Genomic DNA, 21,871 nt, shown 5'->3' on the forward strand with positions numbered 1-21,871 from the left:
TAAGGCTTTTCACAAAAATCACCACCATAGTTTGCTTAAAAAATTCAAAATATTTTATTATTATGGATAGGTACTTGCCATCCATGGAAGAGTCTGCCCATATATTAAACGTATTTCTATAATTCTATAAGTAGTCAATAAGCTATTGTCAAGTATTTCTATAAAGGATTATTAGTGGATATTCGTGGATCGTAGTATTATAATCCATTGTGGTGTTGTTATATATATGTATATTTATTTTTTATTTATTAAACGTATTTTTATGTCTGCTACATCGAGAGTTATTTCCCAATTTGCGAGAGGTGTATGATCGTATGAAGAATTCATTGTAACAAAGCCTACAACGTGAAACGTTATAATATGAACCTAATGTCACCAAACGGCCATCCAAAATAAAAGGGTGACAAAATCAGACAAAGCATTAGTGTTTATTTAAAGACATTTCTATAAATTCAATAAGAACATAAAACAAAAATGTTATTTAACCTTGGTTAGACCAAATAATAGAATACGCATCCTCTGTTTGGGACCCCTCAACTCAAGATAACATTAAGAAACTGCAACAGACACAAAATAGAACAGTGAGATTCATAACAAACGAATAATGACATTTGACTAGAGAAACACCATTTGTAAAATCACTAAATTTAGAAAGCCTTCAGGAAGAAGACCTAAACGTCGAGTGGCAATCATACATAAAACACTGAACCATAACCTTCAAACACAAAAACAAAATTTTATAAAAATTCTCAGAAAGACACAAAGATAAAGGCACATTTTTCGTCCCATATGCTAGAACAAGTTTGTGCAAATGCTCCTTCTTCCTTAGTGCTATTAGAGCATTGAATGGGTTGCCTGAGCCAGCCAGGAAAACCATTGACTTGACAGAATTTAAGTCATTGGTTAACATGCATGACTAGGGTACGCTGTGGTTGAGTAATTAAGCCTTGGCTTTCGAACCTGTAATTCTGGGTTCGAATCTCGGTGAAGCCTGGGATTTTCGGAATTTTTCGGAGGGTTCTTGTGTCTGTTACGACACAAGACTCTTCGAAATAATAATAGACTCTCAGGTTATTACTCTATAAATACTTTAATATTACAACAAGTTATGTAAATACGAACATTTCATCTCTCTTCCTGTCAATTTCTCCCGGCTTCCCCTTTTAACATCCCTTCCATTCATTACACAAATTCGCACCATTATTTATGCACACCGTGCTGCGCTACGACCGTAACAGTGTCCACCCAGCTGTAATGAATACCTGACTTTAGTTAAGGAAAGTATAGGCTGTTGGTCGTTGTGCTGACCACATGACACCCTGCTCGGATGGGCGCCCACAGGGTGGTGCAAGGTCGTGCACGAGCATCCCCCCTGGATTCATCCTAAACACCATCCCAAACCAAACTCACCAACCACTAGCCAGATCCACTCCTGTTAAACCTAAATCTACTAAAATTAATACAACAGCCTCACTAAACAAACCTACTAAAGAAGTAACACCAAAATACCTTAAAACCTTAGTAATAAATTTTCAAAGCATTAGGAACAAAACAGCAGACTTAGAAATTTTATTAGAATGTGAGAAACCAGACATAATTGCAGGCACAGAAACTTGGCTACATCCTGAAATTTATAATGCAGAAATTTTCAATAGTAATTATGAAATTTTTAGAAAAGATAGGGCTGATAATCATGGAGGAGTTCTTTTAGCAATAAAAAACACTCTTATAGAAGAAGAAATTACCTCACCTATGGAGGAGTTCTTTTAGCAATAAAAAACACTCTTATAGCAGAAGAAATTACCTCACCTAACTAAAAAAATGTAGAATCAACATTTTGTAAAATTAATACCACCTCAACATCCCTAATAATAGGCAGCATTTACAGACCACCAAATTCTAGTTTAGAATACATGCAGGAACTATGTAATCAGATTACTACACTTAAAGAGACAAATAAAAATGCAGTTTTTTGGATTATGGGTGATTTCAACCTACCTGATATAAATTGGAAAACACTAACCATAGATAAACACCAAAACCTTAAGGACATAAATGAGCTTTTCATAGAAACTTTACACAACCTAAGTTTAGATCAAATCATTAAAAAGCCAACTAGATTAAACAACACATTAGATCTCTTCTTAACCAACAGACCTGGATTAGTAGTTGATTATGATATTATCCTTGGTCTATCAGACCATGAGATCATAAAAATACACAGTCAGATAAAAGCAGTAGCCAATACAAAACCCAAAAGAAAAATCTTACTCTGGAATAAATGTAACCTAACACAATTACACCAAGCTGCATTAAACTTTCAACAAACATTCTTATTAGAAAAAGACATTAACCAACCAGTCGATGACCTCTGGAATTTCATTAAAAACCATCTTAAAAGCATTATAGAAAATCATATACCAACTAAATACACTTCAAACAAAATAAATAAATGCTGGTTTAATAATAGACTAAAAAAGCTTTGTAAACAGAAGGAAAACCTATATAGAAAATTTAAAGAAACTAATGCAGAAAGAGTTTACAAAAAGTATATAAAAATTAAACACTTAACCCAAAAAGTAAGCAGACAGCTGCAGAGTGAATACATAAACAATGTAATATCTAAAGATAACAACAAAAACCTATGGTCATACATTAAGTCTAAGAAAATGGAAACAACAGGCGTAGCGCCATTAAAAGATGAACATAACATAATACATAATGATAATGAAACTAAAGCAAACATTCTAAACAAATACTTTGCATCAGCATTCTCAGCCCCAGGAGACAAAGACATATTACTGAATTTGAACCAAGTAGACAACATAGAAGATATAGTAATACAAGAAAATGGAATTCAAAAACTATTAGCCAACACCAAACCAAATAAAGCTTCTGGACCTGATGGTATTCCAGCTAGATTACTCAAAGAACTAAGTAATGAGCTAGCCCCAGTGTACAAAATACTCTTTCAGGCTTCACTTAACCAGGGCAGAGTACCAAAGGACTGGAAAGAAGCTAATGTCACCCCCCTATTTAAAAGAGGAGAAAAATCTGACCCAGGAAATTACAGACCAGTATCACTTACTAGCATCACATGTAAAATCCTAGAACACATAATATGTAGCAACATCATAAACCACTTAGACAAACATAATGTCCTCACACCATACCAACATGGCTTTAGGAAATATAGATCATGTGAAACACAACTAATAGGACTAATTGATGATTTTTCAAAAGGTTTAGATAATAGTGAACAAATAGATGCTATCTTACTAGATTTTTCTAAGGCTTTTGATAAAGTTCACCACCATAGTTTGCTTAAAAAATTAAAATATTGGTCCACTGCATCAGTGGATTAAAGACTTTCTGATAGGGAGAGAACAAACTGTAATAATAAATGGCTCTAAATCAACACCGATAACAGTAAACTCAGGTGTACCTCAAGGTACAGTCTTGGGTCCACTACTATTTTTAATTTACATAAATGATTTACCAAATTGCATTACTTCAGGAACAAAAGTCAGATTATTTGCAGACGATTGCATAATATATAGAACAATAAAAACAACACAAAACACAGATATTTTACAAAGAGAATTAGATGAATTACAGAAATGGGAATCCAATAGGAGCATGTCTTTCCACCCAGAAAAATGTCAGTTATTAAGATAACAAAAAAACTAAAACAAATTAATTCCACTTATCTTATTCATGGCAAACCAGTAACAAAGACTAAAAACGCAAAATACCTAGGTGTTATAATAAATGAAAAACTATCATGGAATCCACATATTGATGAAACTACAAAAAAATCAAACAAAGCATTAGGATTTATTAAAAGAAATTTCTATAAATCAAATAAGAACATAAAACTAAAATGTTATTTAGGCCAATAATAGAATATGCATCCTCTGTTTGGGACCCCTCAACTCAAGAAAACATTAAGAAACTAGAACAGACACAAAATAGAGCAGTGCGATTCATAACAAACGAATATTCACATTTGACTAGAGTAACACCTTTAGTAAAATCACTGAATTTAGAAAGCCTTCAGGACAGAAGGCTCAAAAGTAAAGTAGCAATAATACATAAAACACTGAACCATGATCTTCAAATACAAAAACAAAATTTAATAAAATACTCTGAAAGACACAAAGATAAAGGCACATTCCTCGTCCCATATGCTAGGACAAATTTGTACAAATACTCCTTCTTCCCTAGTGCTATTAGAGCATGGAATGGGTTGCCTGAGCTAGCCAGGAAAACCAGTGACTTGGCAGAATTTAAGTCATTGGTTAATATGCATGACTAAATGCATGACGCGTAGGACGTAATCATCTTCTTTTTTGAAGTAACGTCTGTATTATATAAGATAAGATAAGATTCTGAGTACCCGAATTCTATCCAATTTTTAGAACCTTCAATTAACTTTTAAGTAGCAACTGTGATGCTTCCACTGAAGTACAGTTGTAAGGATAAGCTATGCACGCCTCCTGCAATGAACTAGTTTCATTCCTACGCAAATATGACTATGATGCAACCCCTCTGAACCTAAACGATGTTGATGTTAATGTCGGTTTGGACGACGTCGGGCATGAGATTCGTCAATGGGAAGAAAAAACACTTCACGGGAAATTCCAGGCTTTATTACATGAGGGCAACATTGACAAGGCTGCTTCCTTAACATGGCTCAAAGCAGGTCATCTCTACCCTAAAACTGAAGGCTTTGTCACAGCAATACAGGACAGAGTAATTAGAACAAAAAATTACGAGAAACATATCCTAAAACTCAAATTGTTGACAAATGCCGAAAATGTGGAAATGTGGGTGAGTCAATTGAACACATAATGGCGGGATGTTCAGCCCTATCGGAATCTGCCTACCTAGGTCGCCATAACCAAGTTGCAAAGCTAATACACCAGCACTTAGCTTTGACACACAATTTGATCGGTAAGGATACTCCTCCATATTACAAATACTCACCACAAGAGGTTCTCGAGTCTACGGATCATCTACTGTACTGGGATAGGCCTATTTTGACTGACAAAACGGTAGATTTTAATCGCCCTGATTTGCTGCTCATCGATAAAAAAGAAAAGGCCGCTACCATTATTGACATCGCCGTACCACTATCTCATAATTAAAAAAAAACTGAGCTGGAAAAACAACGAAAATATGGGAACCTTGGCTTGGAGATTTAGCGTTTATGGAAATTATTAAAATAACAATATACCCCATTGTTATATCAACCGAGGGTATAATAACAACTGACCTCACAGATACCTTCAAGGCCCTTGGAATTCCTAGGAACATTCTCGTTGCCTGTCAGAGGGCGGTACTTCTGCAGACCTGCCACATCACCAGAAAATTTCTCAGTGGAAACTGATAAAGGGACTACGATGAATTTTGTTTCCCATTAACGAAACTCGACCCTGGCTTCGCCAGAGAATGAATATTCGCTCTTTTATAATAATAATAATAATCTTTATTATTGAGAAGGAAATTGTGTGTGTGCATTAAACAAAACTAGCCTTGGCTTATCAGGAATTGATGCAGACCATGTACGTGCACCCCCTCTCCTTGAATTCCGAGTAGCCAAATTTTAGACAATCTTATGCACCTTCAAATTAATTCACTTCTTGAAAGTAGCAACTTAACCAGCAGTGCTTTCACTTAAGCACAGTTGCAAGCAGCTATTATTGTAATGAACTAAAATAAGCTAATAAGGAGTTGATGGCCGACCTTGTCTGTGACATTTACTTTTCGAGAGGCGATCTTTACCCTTTGCCACTTGAGATGAAGTGACTACTTCATTGCCAGAGTAAAACCTGAGCGGTAAATTTGCAAGTGCTGGGCTGTAAATAGCTTGTTCGCGTGTTTATTTTATCTTTTATTTCATAAAACAAACATGTACAGTGCTCTTAATATCACAGAGGAGCAAAAACAAACGGGTGAGGGGTGCACTAGTCTTTTTCTTTAATGATCTGCTTAACTAGAAAGTAAGAAAGTTAAAGATTCGACTAAAGCCTTAGGTCGCAACTTGCACCCCCCTTGCAAAAATACCGCGGGCGCCCCTGCCTGCTCGTTAACCTTTGACCAACGAAACATATAATCTCAACATATCTGCCCAATAGTTCGCAGCTCTGAAAGGAGAACTTAACAACTTTTTATTGTATGCATGCATAATAACAATGTACATATGTAAAACCCTGTGACATATATATAACTGTATACAAATACACAAATTCAATAATACAAGCAACTTAGTCCCAATATACTATACAATTTAAACTAAAAGAATTCACATTAAAAATATCAAATATGATCACTCAATTACTGTACAATTTATAAATTGCATTCAATGTATTCAGTTTTGTTTGCTGATTATATCACAATTACAAATTACACAAGTTGAATACATACCTAGAAACTTTTCTCCTGCACAAAAAGATATAATTAAAACATGTTAATTAGAACATTTCATCCGTTAATAATTTTTTACTAACTTACACTTAGATCCTCCCTTGGGCATTAGACTGCAAAATTTCTCTGTGAAGATCTGTCACTAGCAATGTCTGAAGCCTCTTCCAGCCTGGTGTGCACTGCCTTGATATGTCCTACAGGAAAGTGTGGCGCCAAGTTATATGAGAGGACGTTTCGATATACTCTTTCCTCGTATTGGTCTCCATGTCATTGCAATTCTTGGCATGGGTAGTCAGTTCATTTTGTCTTAGGACATTTTCCGCAAACCTCATGCGATATTCGTTCACAACCTCGTTAAGTGATTGAGTCCCAGTTCGGCCTAGGGATTTCTTTCATTGAGATCCGGCAGACGACTTCCATGTCCCGCATGCAAACGTTGGCGTTGGAATGACGGTTGTTTTAAGTAGGTATATAAAAATACGATTTTAATATACTTTGTTGTTTTAAGAGTTTAAATGCAATGGATAATTGTTTTAAAATCTTTCAAAATTAAACACGTGATAAACTGGGGTGACATACGGAATCCAATGATTCGATGTTAGCTTTACAATTGAGTTAAATAAATACCGTTATATATATATATATATATATATATATTGTTTGCTTCCTTCAGTCGTAGAACGACTATGGCTCATCTCGTGGAACACTTTAGAGAAACACTCCCGTCCACATATATCGCAGCTAAGGTGGCTTTCGCTTTGGTAATACAGGAGCCGGCTATTTTTTACATGACACGCTTTTCTTCCAGAGCTGAGGCCCGTGTTTTTTCACTGTTCATAGCTTTCATGGTCACCATCCCTCTCCACCTAGCGCTGTCTACGGCTATGTCTTCCCAATAATATAAATTAACCTTAATATAGGAAAAAAATTGTATTGATATTCATTAAACGCGTGTTGTAGTTTAGCCTCTAAACATCAGCATTGTAATTCCATTTTGTATGAACTCATTGTAAAACAGCTTCGCAGTTAAAGGGTTAAACACATATTAATTTTAAAAATGTCGGGAAAACATTGTTGTTGAAGAACTATTGGACTTACTACCCAAAAAAGGAACGACGACTGGACGCGACGTGTTTCAAGAACTGGAAGCTTGTGTTGACAGGTGTGTGGGCTACCGTAGGAAAAAACTTGTTTCAGTGGCTGTGGACGGTGCACAAACAATGTGTTCAGAGAAGGTTGGTGTTGTTGGATTATTGGTAGAGAAACGGAATCAGCTCAGCTTGGGGGGACCTTTTGCAGCCATACACTTCATTCTGCACTAAGAAGCACTCTGTGGCAAAAGTCTACAAATGAAGAACGTGATGGATGTTGTCATGAAGACGGTGAACTTCATACGTGAATGGGGTCTCAACCACAGACAGTTTGTGTCATCTCTAGCTGATTTAGAAACGGAATACGGAGAGTTGCTGTATCATACGGAAGTCAGATGGTTGAGTCGTGGAAAAGTGCTGCAGAGATTCTTTGAACTGAGACGGGAAATAGCATTGTTCATGACAATGAAAGACAGAGACATACCTCAGTGCAGTGACCAAAGGTTTTTCTCGAATCTTGCTTTTCTTACTGACATAACGCAAAATCTCAATGCACTCAATTTACAACCCCAGGGCACAAAGCAGCTGATTACCGTGATGTTTGACCGCATCAAATCATTCAGATGCAATCTGACTTCGTGGGCCACTCAGCTGGCAGATGGAAACCTAGCTTATTTCTCTTTTTTTACAAAGCATAACGGTTGAACCACAGCGCCTGAAAGACTACGTAGACATCCTCTCCAAACTACTGGAAGATTTTGAACACCGCTTTCAGCAATTCACTGCTCTCGAACTACAGTTCGCAGTTGACTTGAAAAACGTTCCAGAGAAAGTCCAGATGGAACTACTGGACCTGCAGTGTGACACTGTTCTGTATCAAAAATACGCTGATGTTGGCGTCCCAGATTTCTACCAGTTTCTTCCCAGATAGAAGTTTCCAAACTAATTCTGCGCAGCTGCTAGAAATCTAGCGATGTTTGGGAGTACGTACGTTTGTGAACAGTTTTTCTCGAAAATGAAGATCAACAAAACAGCAATACGATCAAGACTGACTGATGAGCATCTGAGAGCAACCTTGTGGCTTGCCACTATACGCGACTTCAGGCCTAACGTCGATGATCTGGTCTCTGCTCTCGGCTGAGTGGACAGAAACATGAGTGACGAGCCATCTGCAGTAGGCCTAGTAATTATAGTGGTTTTTTTTTGGTAACTACAGTTTCTGCTTTTTTATTAGTGACAGAGACAAACGTCAACTTATTTTAGTAAACTAAACTGCCTGTGCATGTAATAAACTACACTAAATGTAATTAATAGTTATAAAAACTTTATTTTTAGCATTTAACTGCAGTGTCAGTAGTGTTCGTAAAATTTAATGAAAAAACATTCTCTTTTCGTGGTGCGGCTCGCTAACTGGTTGTTACTTTCCACTGCGGCCCACATGCTGATATGAGTTTGAGACCCCTGTTTTAGATCCTGTCAGAAACAAGTTTAACTATTGTCACACACCCATTTGAGAACCATTGTGACATGAAGTGACTGGATAGTCACTAATTGAGCTTGTGCCTTTTTACGAGTAAACTTATTGGTCGGTGACTGACCGCGGTGTGAAAACCTCAGTTGATTTTTGGACTCCAGAGAGTAAGCAACTGTACAATATCGTGTATTGTAATATGACTCAGAGAAGTGATATAAGTTGTGTACCTAAGAGTAATCTATTGGATTTTTGTTAGACACGATAAGTATTTCTTGATGGCAGGATTGGCCAGTCAATTGTTATGCTCTTTTCTTGTAATAAATTTATTGTCTGCTGAGCATTGACTCTCTCAATCTGTGTTAATTAATAACTGTGGTGTTATAGCAGTAGTCATACGAGACAAGAAGTAATCCCAGCTCAAGCAACAGCAAGACATCTTTAATCACACTAAACAACACCTAATGCAATCAACACAGAAGAATGCCGACACGGGTCGTCAGGCATTTACAACTATTGGAATTTACATTAATTTAAAAAGAATGTAATCACTAAATTACTATACATAGTTTTGGTTAGACTACTGTATTCGATTTAAATTGAATGCTGATTCTGCGCATATTGATAAGCGTAAAGCAATTTGCGTCCAGGAGAGGCACAAAATTTATAAAAAAATTTATACTGATAAGCTTTTGGGTTAATCCAAGTGAAAAAGTAAAATACTGTAAAAGTTTTGATAACTAATGAAATTCTATAAAGAGAATTGAAACACTTACTTCTTTTGTATTTTTCTTGTTCATAAAAATCTTGAAATACAAAAACAAAAATCATTTTTTAAATATGTTTCAAGAATGCTTCCTTGTTTACAAAACGTTTATTAACTTACTCTGTCTGTCTGGCCTACAATGTGTACACGTTATTTCTCCGACACCCAATCTCGGAAAAAGCTGAAATTTTGCACAATTATCTCTTTTACCTGACAACACAAGAATCAGCTATATTGGCAATAAATTACTTTGTTAGGTATCTCAAACAAGGGTAAGAAATATTACTTGACTAAAGTGAAGGTTTAATCTGAATTAGTCCCCTTTATATTAGGCTGCCGTCTAAGGCTCAGTGAACACAAACATGAAATAGAAACAATAGATCCTCCATTTTCGTATACTCTTCGCTAGCAGCGTGGTTACGGCGTTAGGTTGAGTAGCCAGAGAAGACTTTGGTCTACAAATTTGAATTCAGGTTGTTCCCCTTATTTATTTTTAGTGGCCCCCGAAAGGGGAAGTGACGCTATAATTTTTGTGTGGCCTGTCTGTCCGTCCCGTTTCGATGTCAGAAACTAGAAGAGAAAATGAAAGTCGGACATCAATATATTTTAGATCATTCAAAGTTATGATACAAGGGCTACTTTTTTCTTTTCCCAAAGTGAACCATCTGATTTTTTAAATTATATATGCAAGCAAATTTTTCAAAAAATTACACCACATTTAAATGAAAAACTTCAGGGGAAAGTAGATTTTTTAAAAGGTCACTCTCTTCGTCATAATGAATCAAACTTCATTCATAGATTCGCGCATCGGTTCAATAAAATTTGCATCTGAGGTGACAATGGTAAAAAGTGTCAATGGATCATTATAAAATGTATTTTCCATTTATTAAATAACTCATTGAATATAATACTGATTCAAATGTTGTTTTCAAAAAAAAATATTTTTTTTTATTTGAACTTTGTTTTAGTTATAAGTTTAAAAGATAACTAACTACTTTTATAGCGTGCAGTTTTGACATATCCTCATTATAGGGGCCTACACTTGACAGCCTAAATAAGACAACATAGAGCACAGATCTAGATATATTTATAATATTGATATATTTATTTTTTTTATATATATTCTATGTATAGTTTGTATGACACACGACAATGGAGATATTAACTTTTATTTGCGAGGGGAAAGTCTTTTAAAGTCATTTGTACACAGCTGTAGGTTAAAGTAAGTCAAGAATTTTTTTCGTGTCGCCAATTTATCTTATTTTGTAAGAATAAATCTTTTCTTTCTCTTTATTACATGTAACATGTTATTAATTTTGAAATTTGATAAGGTTATTAATTATTATTTTAAAAATATAAGTATACGCTAAATGATTATATGGAGATGCTGTGGCTGAGGGGGAAAGCACTTGAAACCGAAAGTCCTTTGTTCGAAACCCGGTAAAGGTTCACCACTTCGGGGGCCGATTTTGAGTTTGAGTTTTCACAGAAACTTCTTGTAACCTTATTGTAATTAAAAACATGTAAAAAGACGGCTGCATCATGAACACATATTTTTCTCGGCACATTTAAAAAAATTGGATTAAATTCATAAAGGATGTTATGTATTAAAATTAACAGGCCTAGAGAGACTAAATATAAGATTTATTTATTTTATACCTAGTTTTTCCATGCATTGTCGTGCATCTATTTATTGATGGAACTACAGATCAGGGTTTAAAAAAATCCAGGAAAGGAAATATTTTTGTCTGTGTGTGTGTGAACACCGTTAATATCCTACAAATGTTCATTCAAACTAGAAGTCCTATGCGTTTTTATTGTAAAATTTGGGGGCAAATTTTATTGCGCATGCTAATTTAAAATCTAAACTCTGCTAAATGATTTATTTTTTTTTGCGGATGTACACAACACGTTTCATTCTCTAAGGACACCAGCGAGGAAGAAGCACGTATGCACATCCTATCACATCCTTTTTTAGCGGCCCGCAAAAGGGAAAAGACGCGTTTAGTTTTGTGTGGAATGTCCGTCCGTCCGTCCCGTTAAGATCTCGTAAACTAGAAAAGATAGTGAAAATCCAACATCGTAATATTTAGAACAGTGGTTCCCAAACCTTTTCCTTAAGGGAATACTTCGCACAATTAGTGTTTAGCGGAACATTTTACTTATTTTTTTTTAGAGGGATTAATTTACGTAGTCGCTTATTTGTGAATTATTCCAGTAGTTCAGGGAAACCTATTCAGGCCTTGCGGAACACCAGGGTTTGTGAAACAGTTTTAGACCATTCAACGTTCTGATGCAAAGGCTACTTTTTCTTTCCTGAAAGCGAAAAATATATTTTTAAAATCATTTATGCAACCAGTTTTTTCAAACAAATACACCACTTTTGCAACTATTCACTATTAATAGTAATAAACTCGAGAGGCTCTTTAGTATGGAAGTTCACCATTAATCACATTTTTAACACATTTATCCAACGGTCTTAGATAATTAAAAAAAATATTTATTTTTTTACATTTGTATTGCTAAGTTTAGTAAGTTCTGTTATTGTAACTACTAAATTTACACACAAAAAAATAGTTACTTTTTTTAAAAGAGAAAAAAGCTATTTAGTATGCATATAAATTGGACATAATTTAAAACCAAAATTAATAAGTAGTTTTCTTTTCATATTATCGCTTAAACTGCAGTGCTATTCTGCAGCAGGAGTACACTTAACTAAAGGATTTTTTTTTTACGGAAACGTTTTTTTTAAGGAATAAGAGATTGACATTTTCAAAAACAATTAGATATTTATTATAAGACATAAATAAGGCCAGTTGCACATCTAACTTCACATTCACTTTCACCTATCCTTTTGGTCTGCTGGACCTCTGGGGCACCACACAAGATCTGTCAACCTTCTTTCTCCATTCTTCTCTGTCAATTTTCTTTGATAGAATTTCATTCTGATGTACTTTCTGAAAATATTGAAACCTGCATTTTTACCTGCCTGTGTGGATCACTTCGTGGGCAGATTTTGAGTTTTTATTTCCCCACAAACTGTCTTTGTAACCTTATTGTTACAAATTTTGATCGCTTTAAAAGGCCACTTTTGATGACGTCAAATCCTTCTGTTACATTATGACATTCAATTGAGAGCGACCTTACTCTCTATCTCTGATCATGTGAAATCAGTCAGGATTTATTAAAATTTTTTTTTTAATCAAACAAGAATATAAAACTAAAATACTATTAACTTTAGTTTGGCCAGTATTAGAATATGCATCCTCTGTTTGGGATCCCACAACTAAAGAAAACATAAAGAAACTAGAACTAATACAAAATAGAGCAGTGAGATTTGTATTTGTCGTGGAATCACTGTATTGATGAAACTATAAAAAAAATAAAGCATTAGAGTTTATTAAAAGAAATTTCCATAAATCAAATAAGAACAACAAATTAAAAAGAGATCGTAAAGGCCAAAATAATATTGTGCTCTAACGCTGATAATGTGCGCAAATCAAACCCTACAAATATTATGGGATAAATTTTTTATTTGCTAAATAATTTCTATAAATAGTAGGACCATGAGTAGGACTTTGAACTTAAGATTTAGAGTAATTAGATAAAATTTTATTATGTTATATATAAAAAGCATACATTTTTTTCGTTACGTTTTCAGTTAGTCGACAAATGGCAAAGTGGGAAATCGATTTAACTAGGAAAAGAAAGGCAACAACTAGGCATGAACTGAGATTTTGAACTTCAGAATTTTATCCAAGTCCACCTGCGTCCACCCAGTGCTAATGGGCACCTGTATTGAAAATACGAAAAAACATGCATATATGTAACCCCGCCGGACCAAGTAAAACAAAGGACGTTTGGGCCTCGAGGCCTTCATCAGCTACAAAACAAACAAAAAATAAAAACAATTAACACAAAATAGTCTTAAGTGAACTTATCTGTCCGATGTTGTTCTCTATCGAGGCAGAAAAGAAATGAGCTACGCTGGTGTAAAAGCGCGGGAAAACGGAAGGGGGCGGAGAATGTCAGGCAAAGATGAATGGGAAAAGGGGGGTACCGTAGTGTTAGTGCCCATCGCATATTAAATAAAAGTGTGCTGGTTGTTGATCCCGTTAGGTTAGAGGGTGCCGGACATGAAAATAAGTTTGTTTTCGATCTGCAGACGGGTGTTTTTGTCATTGCGTTGTTGTATAGCAGTGACGAGGAGGTCTGTGGTACCCCTATGATGTGTGCTATTAAAATGGATAGAGACGGGCTTAGTTGCAAAGTTACGAATGTCTCTAAGGTGTTCTTGGAGTTAATACACACTAAACTCCACAACATTTCAAGTGAACCTGTCACTTGGCCATGTAAGCGACGTAACTGTCAGACCTGCAAACACACGCCCGCCACCCCCACCTTCACCTGTCCTAAAATGACCATCAAGATCAGTGGCAAATTTAACTGTAATAGTAGAGGAGTCATATATGCTGTAATATGCTCAAGGTGTCAGATGGTCTATATTGGAAACACGGGCAGGACCCTAAAAACACGACTCCAAGAACACCTTAGAGACATTCGTAACTTTGCAACTAAGCCCGTCTCTATCCATTTTTAATTCTTTTAGTGTAGCCATTTATATATATGGTATCATTGGATAATTATTTATTATTTAAGTATACAATTTAAATAATTAAACATTTACATACAACACTAACCTGTATTTTAATAACAAACAATTGAGCAAAAAAAAAATTCAGTGATAATTATGGCTTTGCATGGTTTTAGAAAGTTTGGATAAATTTGACTCAGAACTTCTTTTGAATTTCAAACTCGACTCTAAATTTTCATTTGTTAGTTGGCGTCTTACTTTACATTTAATTATATTCATGCAAGAGAACGCTTGCACGCACGAATATGCCTATCGGACGATAGTCAACCTTCCAAATGCCAACTTTTTCACCTGACTGTAGCAATCTGGAAGACTATTCCATACGTCGAATACACGTGCCTCATCTCGTGGCATTTCTTTGAAAACTGCCCACTTTTGTTGCGTTACATACGTTTCTGGAGTTCCAAATCTACCAACTTGATTTTCAGCTCTGTACATTTTCCACTACACATAGTTTTACTTTATAAAGCGGTAAATTGCATGTCTAGAGACCCAGGATCGATTTCAGCTTGTTCGATGTGGATTTCGATACTATTAGTGTTGAAAAGATTTTTTTAAAATAAATGCTACAGTCGCTTTGTTAGTTTTAAATTGCTCAAATCTGTCAATGAATTCATTTTTAATTTTTCTTTTTGTGTTGAAGTGACTCGTGTCAACAGTCGCACTGGTTTTATCGCAATATTGCTTTGCATATTGAAAATGATGTAATTGACTGCTCTGAATCATTTCTTCAAAAACAGTTTTTCTTCTAAACATACGAAATCTTCTTCCAAAACATAGACTTGGTATCCCCTTCCTTGCAGTTTTCGATTCAGCTCATTTAATTTCACTGTTATATAAACCATAAAAATTCAGGGTGATTAATGCCTTTATCATTTAGTAATGTATTTAATTCATTCAAGCACAAAGCAAAACGTTTAAACTACCTTTCGAAAGCCATCGCACTTTATTGCAAAGAAGGAGGTCGAAATACTGAGTCTCCATTTCGTTAAGAATTGTTTAAACTGACGATGAAAGAGTGCTTTTGACAAGATACTGTTAAAAATCTTGATAACCAAATTCATGACCTCAACTATTTCGACCGGAAACGTTTGGACACAAAGCGCTACTTGGTGTATTATGTAGTGAAACGTAAGAATTTGGGGGTTGCTCCTTTATTTTTTCCTGTTATACTTCTGGCTCCATCAGTTGCTATTGAAACGATTTTATTTATATAGATTACAGTGTCTTCAAAGTATTTTTGCATGCCATTAACTGTATCTTCTCCTCTAGTTTTTTACGAAAGCGGTTTTTCTTTTGGATCTTGGGAAGAAATATATGTGACAAAAAGTTTAACTTGTGTCTTTTATGTCGCAAGGCTCATCTATAGCAAGTTATATAATGCAGAAGAAAGTTGAATATCTTCCACCTGCAAATACGATACATTTAAAGACATGGTGGCGGAGTGCGCTGAAAAGCGAGTACAAGTGGCTGAGAGATAGCATCGAATCAGAACGATTTTTAAATGTTTTTATTTTCGATAAAATAAATAATATTTGCGCATGGAACTAAAGAGCCGCAGCTGAACATCCAAAGAGCCGCATGTAGCTCGCGTTCCGCAGGTTGCCAACCCCCTGTTCTATGGTACTGTAAACGTCTTCCGAAAGAATCAAGGGTGAGAATGTAATAGAGATTAATTATGTACACACTTACACACATATATATAAATGTTCGTGTGTGTGTGTGTGTGGGGGGGGAAATCCCCCCCCCCTTTGGCTACACCCATGACATTCAATGTATTTGATATGGATCGATAGCTAAATCATTACATATTTATATAGCGGTTTTGGGACAAAGACAGGCCATGCAAATATATTAAAGAGGACAATAAAACGTCTAAATGTATCTCTTGTCACAGTGTATACGGCTAGTTAAAAGTATGCAATCGTTTATTTATATCACACTTTATTAAACTGGTTTAATACATACCTATTATGCTTTGTTCTGCACAAAAAGATATAATTAAAGATGTTAATTATAGCATTGCATATGTTTTTAACTGTTTTTTGTAAGGGGAAAAATGCGTCTGTTTAGTTTACATGTCAAAGACAAAAAAGCGAATGAAAATGCCATTTTATCAAATGTTGTTCTCTTTGATAGTTTACAAGCAACTAACAACGGATGATGAACGTAGATGCCGATCGGAATGATGTGTGTTCATGGTAGTTTTTTAAACTTTATTTAAATTTATATTTCAGATTGTTTGGCATCTCTTTGTTGTATTTGTTAGATTGAAAGAGTAAGCTGTGTGACGTTATTAACAAATATCTTTATTATATATATATATCTCTCAAAATACATGTCCTCTTTTATACGTCTTATAAGAAATCTTGTTTTCGAGTCACAAGATTAATGACAAGTGTAATATATAGAGCAGAACATCAAAATTGATTAAACATTCTTTATTTCTTTTAAAGAGATTATTTTGCATACGCGTAGATTTCAATGGAAAAAAAAAGGTTTATTGCTTATAAAATTATTTTTTAATTTATTAAACTCTTGAATCAATAATGCAATGAATACATCTTACACATTGCTCATATTACATAACAAACGATTATTTAAATTGCATAGAAAATATACATATAGCCATATTTTGGGAAAGGTTGATTGCATTTCATGATTGGATTAGAAACAAAGGATTATCGGAAATTATTGCAGTAGTAACTTACTTCTCATAAGCTCTTTTTTCAAAGTTAACAAGTATGTCCAAATTTCCTTTTTCAAATCACTATAATATTTGTCATGCGATGCTAGATATACATATTCGTCGGCATATTCAGGAAACAAATGCCATTCCTTTGTCATTTCCTCTTTTAACCATTGCTCTTCTAACTTTTGACAACATTCGGCCCAGCATACTATTGATAGGTGAAAGTGAATACCACTGTTATATTAATGATATAAAAATAGTTTCTATATGTGTACATAAATTACATTCAAATGCAACCACACTCGACTTGTGCTAATTACAAAACATTTATACTTTCTTTCTTGTCCATCTTAAAAAAAATATAAACTAAGAGTTTCTCTTTCAGACCATGTGGTCTATTGGGCAAAAAAAAACTGTCATCTGTTTCTATGGTCCACCATAAGACGAGGGTTTTATTTGGTATGTAACAAGTTTGTTTAGTCCTATGGCAACATCTGTTTTAAATATTTAATGAAAATGTGGCGTGTATTTCATCATCATCACATTGTTGTAACTGTGCCTTGCACCAGTGCTTGAGGTGCGCATTAGCGCACTAGTGAACGTAAACAGGAAGACACTAGAATGGAGAGAATAACAGTGCATTAGGGACTGTGAAGAGTCTGTTTGGGAAACTAAGAGGCCAACTTTTGTGCCAACTATTATTTCCTGTTAAACTGTGTCGAGTTGCATGCCTTTTCGTTGAGTGCCTACCCTAGAGTTGCAACAATATTATAATGTATATATTATATTATATTATATTATAATATTATAATGTATTATAATATATTTTAAACGCTTCTAAATCAAAACGTATCTTTGAATAGATAAAAGCAATAGTAACCTTCGATGACCTTTATTTATTGCGCCATCTTGGAGAGCCCAGTTTACAATAGACAGAACATTTCTTTAATTGGGAAAGAGGCAGAACTCTAACAATAAGTACATCAACCTTTGCTGACATTTATTTATTGTGCCATCTTGAAGTAATAAAGCCAGTTTACAACAAACAGAACATTTCTTTAATTGGGAAAGGAGCAGAACTCATATAACAAGTACATCAACCTTTGATGACATTTATTTATTGTGCCATCTTGAAGTAAAAAGCCAGTTTACAACAAAAAGAATATTTCTTTAATTAGGAAAGGAGCAGAACTCAGATAATAAGTACATCAACCTTTGATGACATTTATTTATTGTGCCATCTTGAAGTAATAAAGCCAGTTTACAACAAAAAGAATATTTCTTTAATTGGTAAAGGTGCATAACAAAATTAATACGTACATCAACATTATAAATAAATAAAGATCTAGTTAATGGCTCTCTTTTTTTTTTTTAGTAGTCGTATTTGCCTTGATAACACATTCTTTTCTTTCATCTTTTTATAACATACAATACGAAGCATTTTTCGTATGAACAGTTTACTGAGCAGATACAATTAAACACTGCAAACACACTCAAGCAGTCATTATTAAACCACCACCACAATTTAAGGAACAGGTTTAAAGTAGATCACTGGGGAATGCAAACCTCGTAAACTCTTGATGAAACACGTGCCCCTCACATCGTCTGATTTTAAAAATTAACCATCTAACTATTGGTAATTAATTATTTGTTGGTATCTCAAACAAGGGAAAAGAAATCGTACTTGACTGATGTGGTGGTTGAAGTTGAATTAGTCCCCTTTATTTATTGTAGAGAGAAAGGTTTAAAGTTTGACACTAACTAAAACCTTCTATTTTCATAAGCACTGCCCTGGCACAGTGGTTGGTGTGTAGGCTTGAGTATCGAGTTCGATTTCAGGTTATTCAACACGCGGGCACGCTGCCCTGCCTCATCGTGGCGCCCGCGTGGAAACGGCCATTTGAGGAAGTGGCTAGGCGAAATGGGTAGCAACACAGGACTCCCGTGGGGATGCCCACGGGTAGACGAGAGTCCACCCATTGCACGGGCGGGGTTGTAACAAAGTCCCCACAAACACGTCACCAATCCATGCGCTGTTCCTCAAAGGGACCGTTACATAAATGGCGGGCCCCGCACAGTTAGCTTGGTACATTGAAGGAAAATGGCAGAAGTCCCCGGTGCATTCCCGGCCTTCGGCCGTGTCTCTAGCCCACGTGTCGGGGGCCGAACGCATCGGTCAACAGCAATGCCTCACATAGGCATTGTCTAGGGTCTCTCCCAAACAGAACTGTGTGTTCACACAGGTTTGTTTTTTTTTACTGTTTGGCGTCCAAACAGGTTTTTTTTCAAACTTAGAGCTCGAAGAGCCTTCGGCTCAGCTCTTAGACATCAACAAGGTTATTCAACATTTTTTTGTTATAAATGCATTCAAAAGTGATCATGGTAATATTTAACCAGATACATTTACTTTCTCCCTAACCCTTTCAAAACTGGTTCTGACAAGTGATAAGGTCTTATCTTATTTATAAAGGTAATGTCCACCACTAGCATTAAATAAAAACAATTGGTAAAAAATACTTCTAATCGCATAGAATTATTGTTGCTAGTCTAGATATATTACAGATTTAATTACATGATTGATTAAAACTAATTGATACAATTACGCATACATTTAAAATATTTTTATTGGATGTAAGCATTTCGTGTATTTGACAGGTCAATATCATGAGTCCCACAAGATATTTAGATTTTCTGCACATTATTTGATATAGCCTCTGTAGGTCACAAAGTATAAGCAAAAATCAAATTATAGAAATGAAACTTACCTAAAAGCAAGATAGATAGAAACTGAAGTAGCAACCTTCGGGCCATCATGTTGTTGGTGTGATGTAGCTGCGTGGAGTTAAAAGAACGTGTGGTGTCTGAAACTTTTTAAAACGTAGCCTTTTCATGACACGTGTACACAGCTGTTTTTGATATGAAACCACGTGCTCTGGAAAGGATACAAATAAACTAGATAGTTCTTCATTGTTACAAAATCAATTCGTCATCGTCAAGAAGTACAAAGGAGCGCAATTCCTTAAGGTTGTGTGTGTGTGTAACTGTTGTATGTGCAGTTTTGTCTATATTGTTTGTGTTTGCGTCTAGACTACTACTACTACTAGTATGGCCTCCTTCAGTCGCTAAGCGACTATGGATTACCTCATAGAAATGAGATGAATGCCTGGGCATTAGCTGTGGTTGGAGCGATGTCGCCCACACATCAGTTCCTTCCCCTCCACGTATATGATGTATCCAAAGGAACAGCAGTTCCCATACAGTCTGGGTTCAGCGGCGTCGCAGGTTCTGTCAGGGTATTGTCTTAGACTCGCCAGCTCCTGAATTTTCGTCTGGGTTGACTCCCAAAGCCTTTCCGATGATTGGGTATAGCTGCAAGGCAGCAGAGGTTCGAATTCAGAGTTTTCCTTTTCCTAAAGGGGTAGCTATTCAGGGGCTCCTTCTTGCTCGAAGCTTACTGGTTTAGGTGCCCGTTACTCGACTTCGCCTCTTGTCCTGTTAGTGAGATACAGTTCCGCTGTTACGATAATTAGGTTGAAACAGGCAATTGTAGTCCATTTTTTCGGAGGGATAAAATAATGATTTTAAGGTCCTGCTTATAGTGTTCATGAATAGTACTAACTAGTAGTAGGTCTAAATTAAGTAGATCAATTTAAAATATAGATACTCGCACTTGACCATAGAGACAGTGGGAGAATTGACATGAAACAGGAATATGTCCTTTATAGAACATTACATTGGTATAGTGACTCAACGATAGTTGGACAGGCTTACACCTTTCATTTTCAACTCTTTCTCTCCGTAATTACTTTCCACATTTCGACTGGATTCTTTATTTATCTCAATAGTATTTCACTACCCTTTTTGTGATTAAGTTTCTATAACTTTTTTGTTTCTTATCAGAAAAGATTTTATTTAATATAGAATTAAAGGGGAATGCAGGCTCATTTTATAGAAATAAAAAAAAAGTTAAAAAGAACAAAAATTTAATTTAATGAGTTCAAAGCAGCGATAGTATCGTCTAGTTTGTATGACAAATGATAATGGAGATATTAATTTTTATTTGCAAGGGGAAAGTCTTGTCATCTGTACACAATTGTAGCTTAAAGAAGTTCAAGAATTTTTTTTTTTCGTGTTGCCAATTTACCTAATTTTGTGAGAAGAAAAATTTTTTTTTATTAGTTTCTCTTTATTATAATCTAACACAGCGATGCCCAAACTGCGGCCCGCGGGCCAGATCCGGCCCGCCAAAGCATTGGAACAAAATGTAAAAAGAAAAATGCAAAAAAATTAGAATGTTGAAAAAAAATTCTCTTGAAGTTAGGATTCTAACCCTTTCTTGGATGATTTCCTCCTTTAGGTGTGTTATTCTTACAGTGTAGTCAATACTTGTTTTAGTGTAAGAACACAAGTGTTGTGTTGTTTTTTTTCAATGGCGATAAAACTTAAACAGCCATTTTTAATTCTTGGACAATTCCGCTACTGTCTTGAGCTAGTCGTGTCCTTGACACCTTGTGTGTGCAACACAGAGCATCTTTAGAGCATCATTTTGGGTCGTGTTCTTTTGATATCAAAGCCATTGGTACCGTACTGTTTAACGTTTGTGATTTAATAAAGTGGGAGAGCCAAAGATACGAAAAGTGGACTCTGAATGTAGAAACTTTCAGAAAAAGAGGACAGATCTTTCCTTTTTTTGTTGAATATGATAGAAAGCCAACATGTTTGATTTGTAAAGAAAATGTGGCTGTTTTTACAGAACATTACATTAAAA

At 35.3% G+C, this 21,871-nt stretch overlaps 1 protein-coding gene across 2 annotated transcripts in view; it reads right to left on the bottom strand.

Annotated features, from left to right (window-relative positions):
* LOC106073544 (uncharacterized) overlaps positions 1-21,871 on the bottom strand; it is a 115,204-nt gene that overhangs the window by 4,179 nt on the left and 89,154 nt on the right. Inside the window, exons 1-5 of one of the 2 annotated variants that reach the window (XM_056035899.1) lie at positions 19,869-20,010; positions 17,123-17,311; positions 16,380-16,394; positions 9,768-9,797; positions 6,430-6,444 (exon numbers count right to left, since the gene is read on the bottom strand). In XM_056035899.1, the coding sequence (XP_055891874.1) occupies positions 6,430-6,444; positions 9,768-9,797; positions 16,380-16,394; positions 17,123-17,311; positions 19,869-19,917 (298 nt within the window). In that variant the 5' untranslated portion in view covers positions 19,918-20,010. Of the gene's footprint in view, positions 1-6,429; positions 6,445-9,767; positions 9,798-16,379; positions 16,395-17,122; positions 17,312-19,868; positions 20,011-21,871 lie in introns of those variants that run through there. The other variant, XM_056035900.1, reaches the window with a different exon arrangement.

The sequence above is a fragment of the Biomphalaria glabrata genome, chromosome 7 (genome assembly GCF_947242115.1).
Source record: "Biomphalaria glabrata chromosome 7, xgBioGlab47.1, whole genome shotgun sequence".
In the NCBI taxonomy this organism is placed as follows: Eukaryota; Metazoa; Mollusca; class Gastropoda; family Planorbidae; genus Biomphalaria; species Biomphalaria glabrata.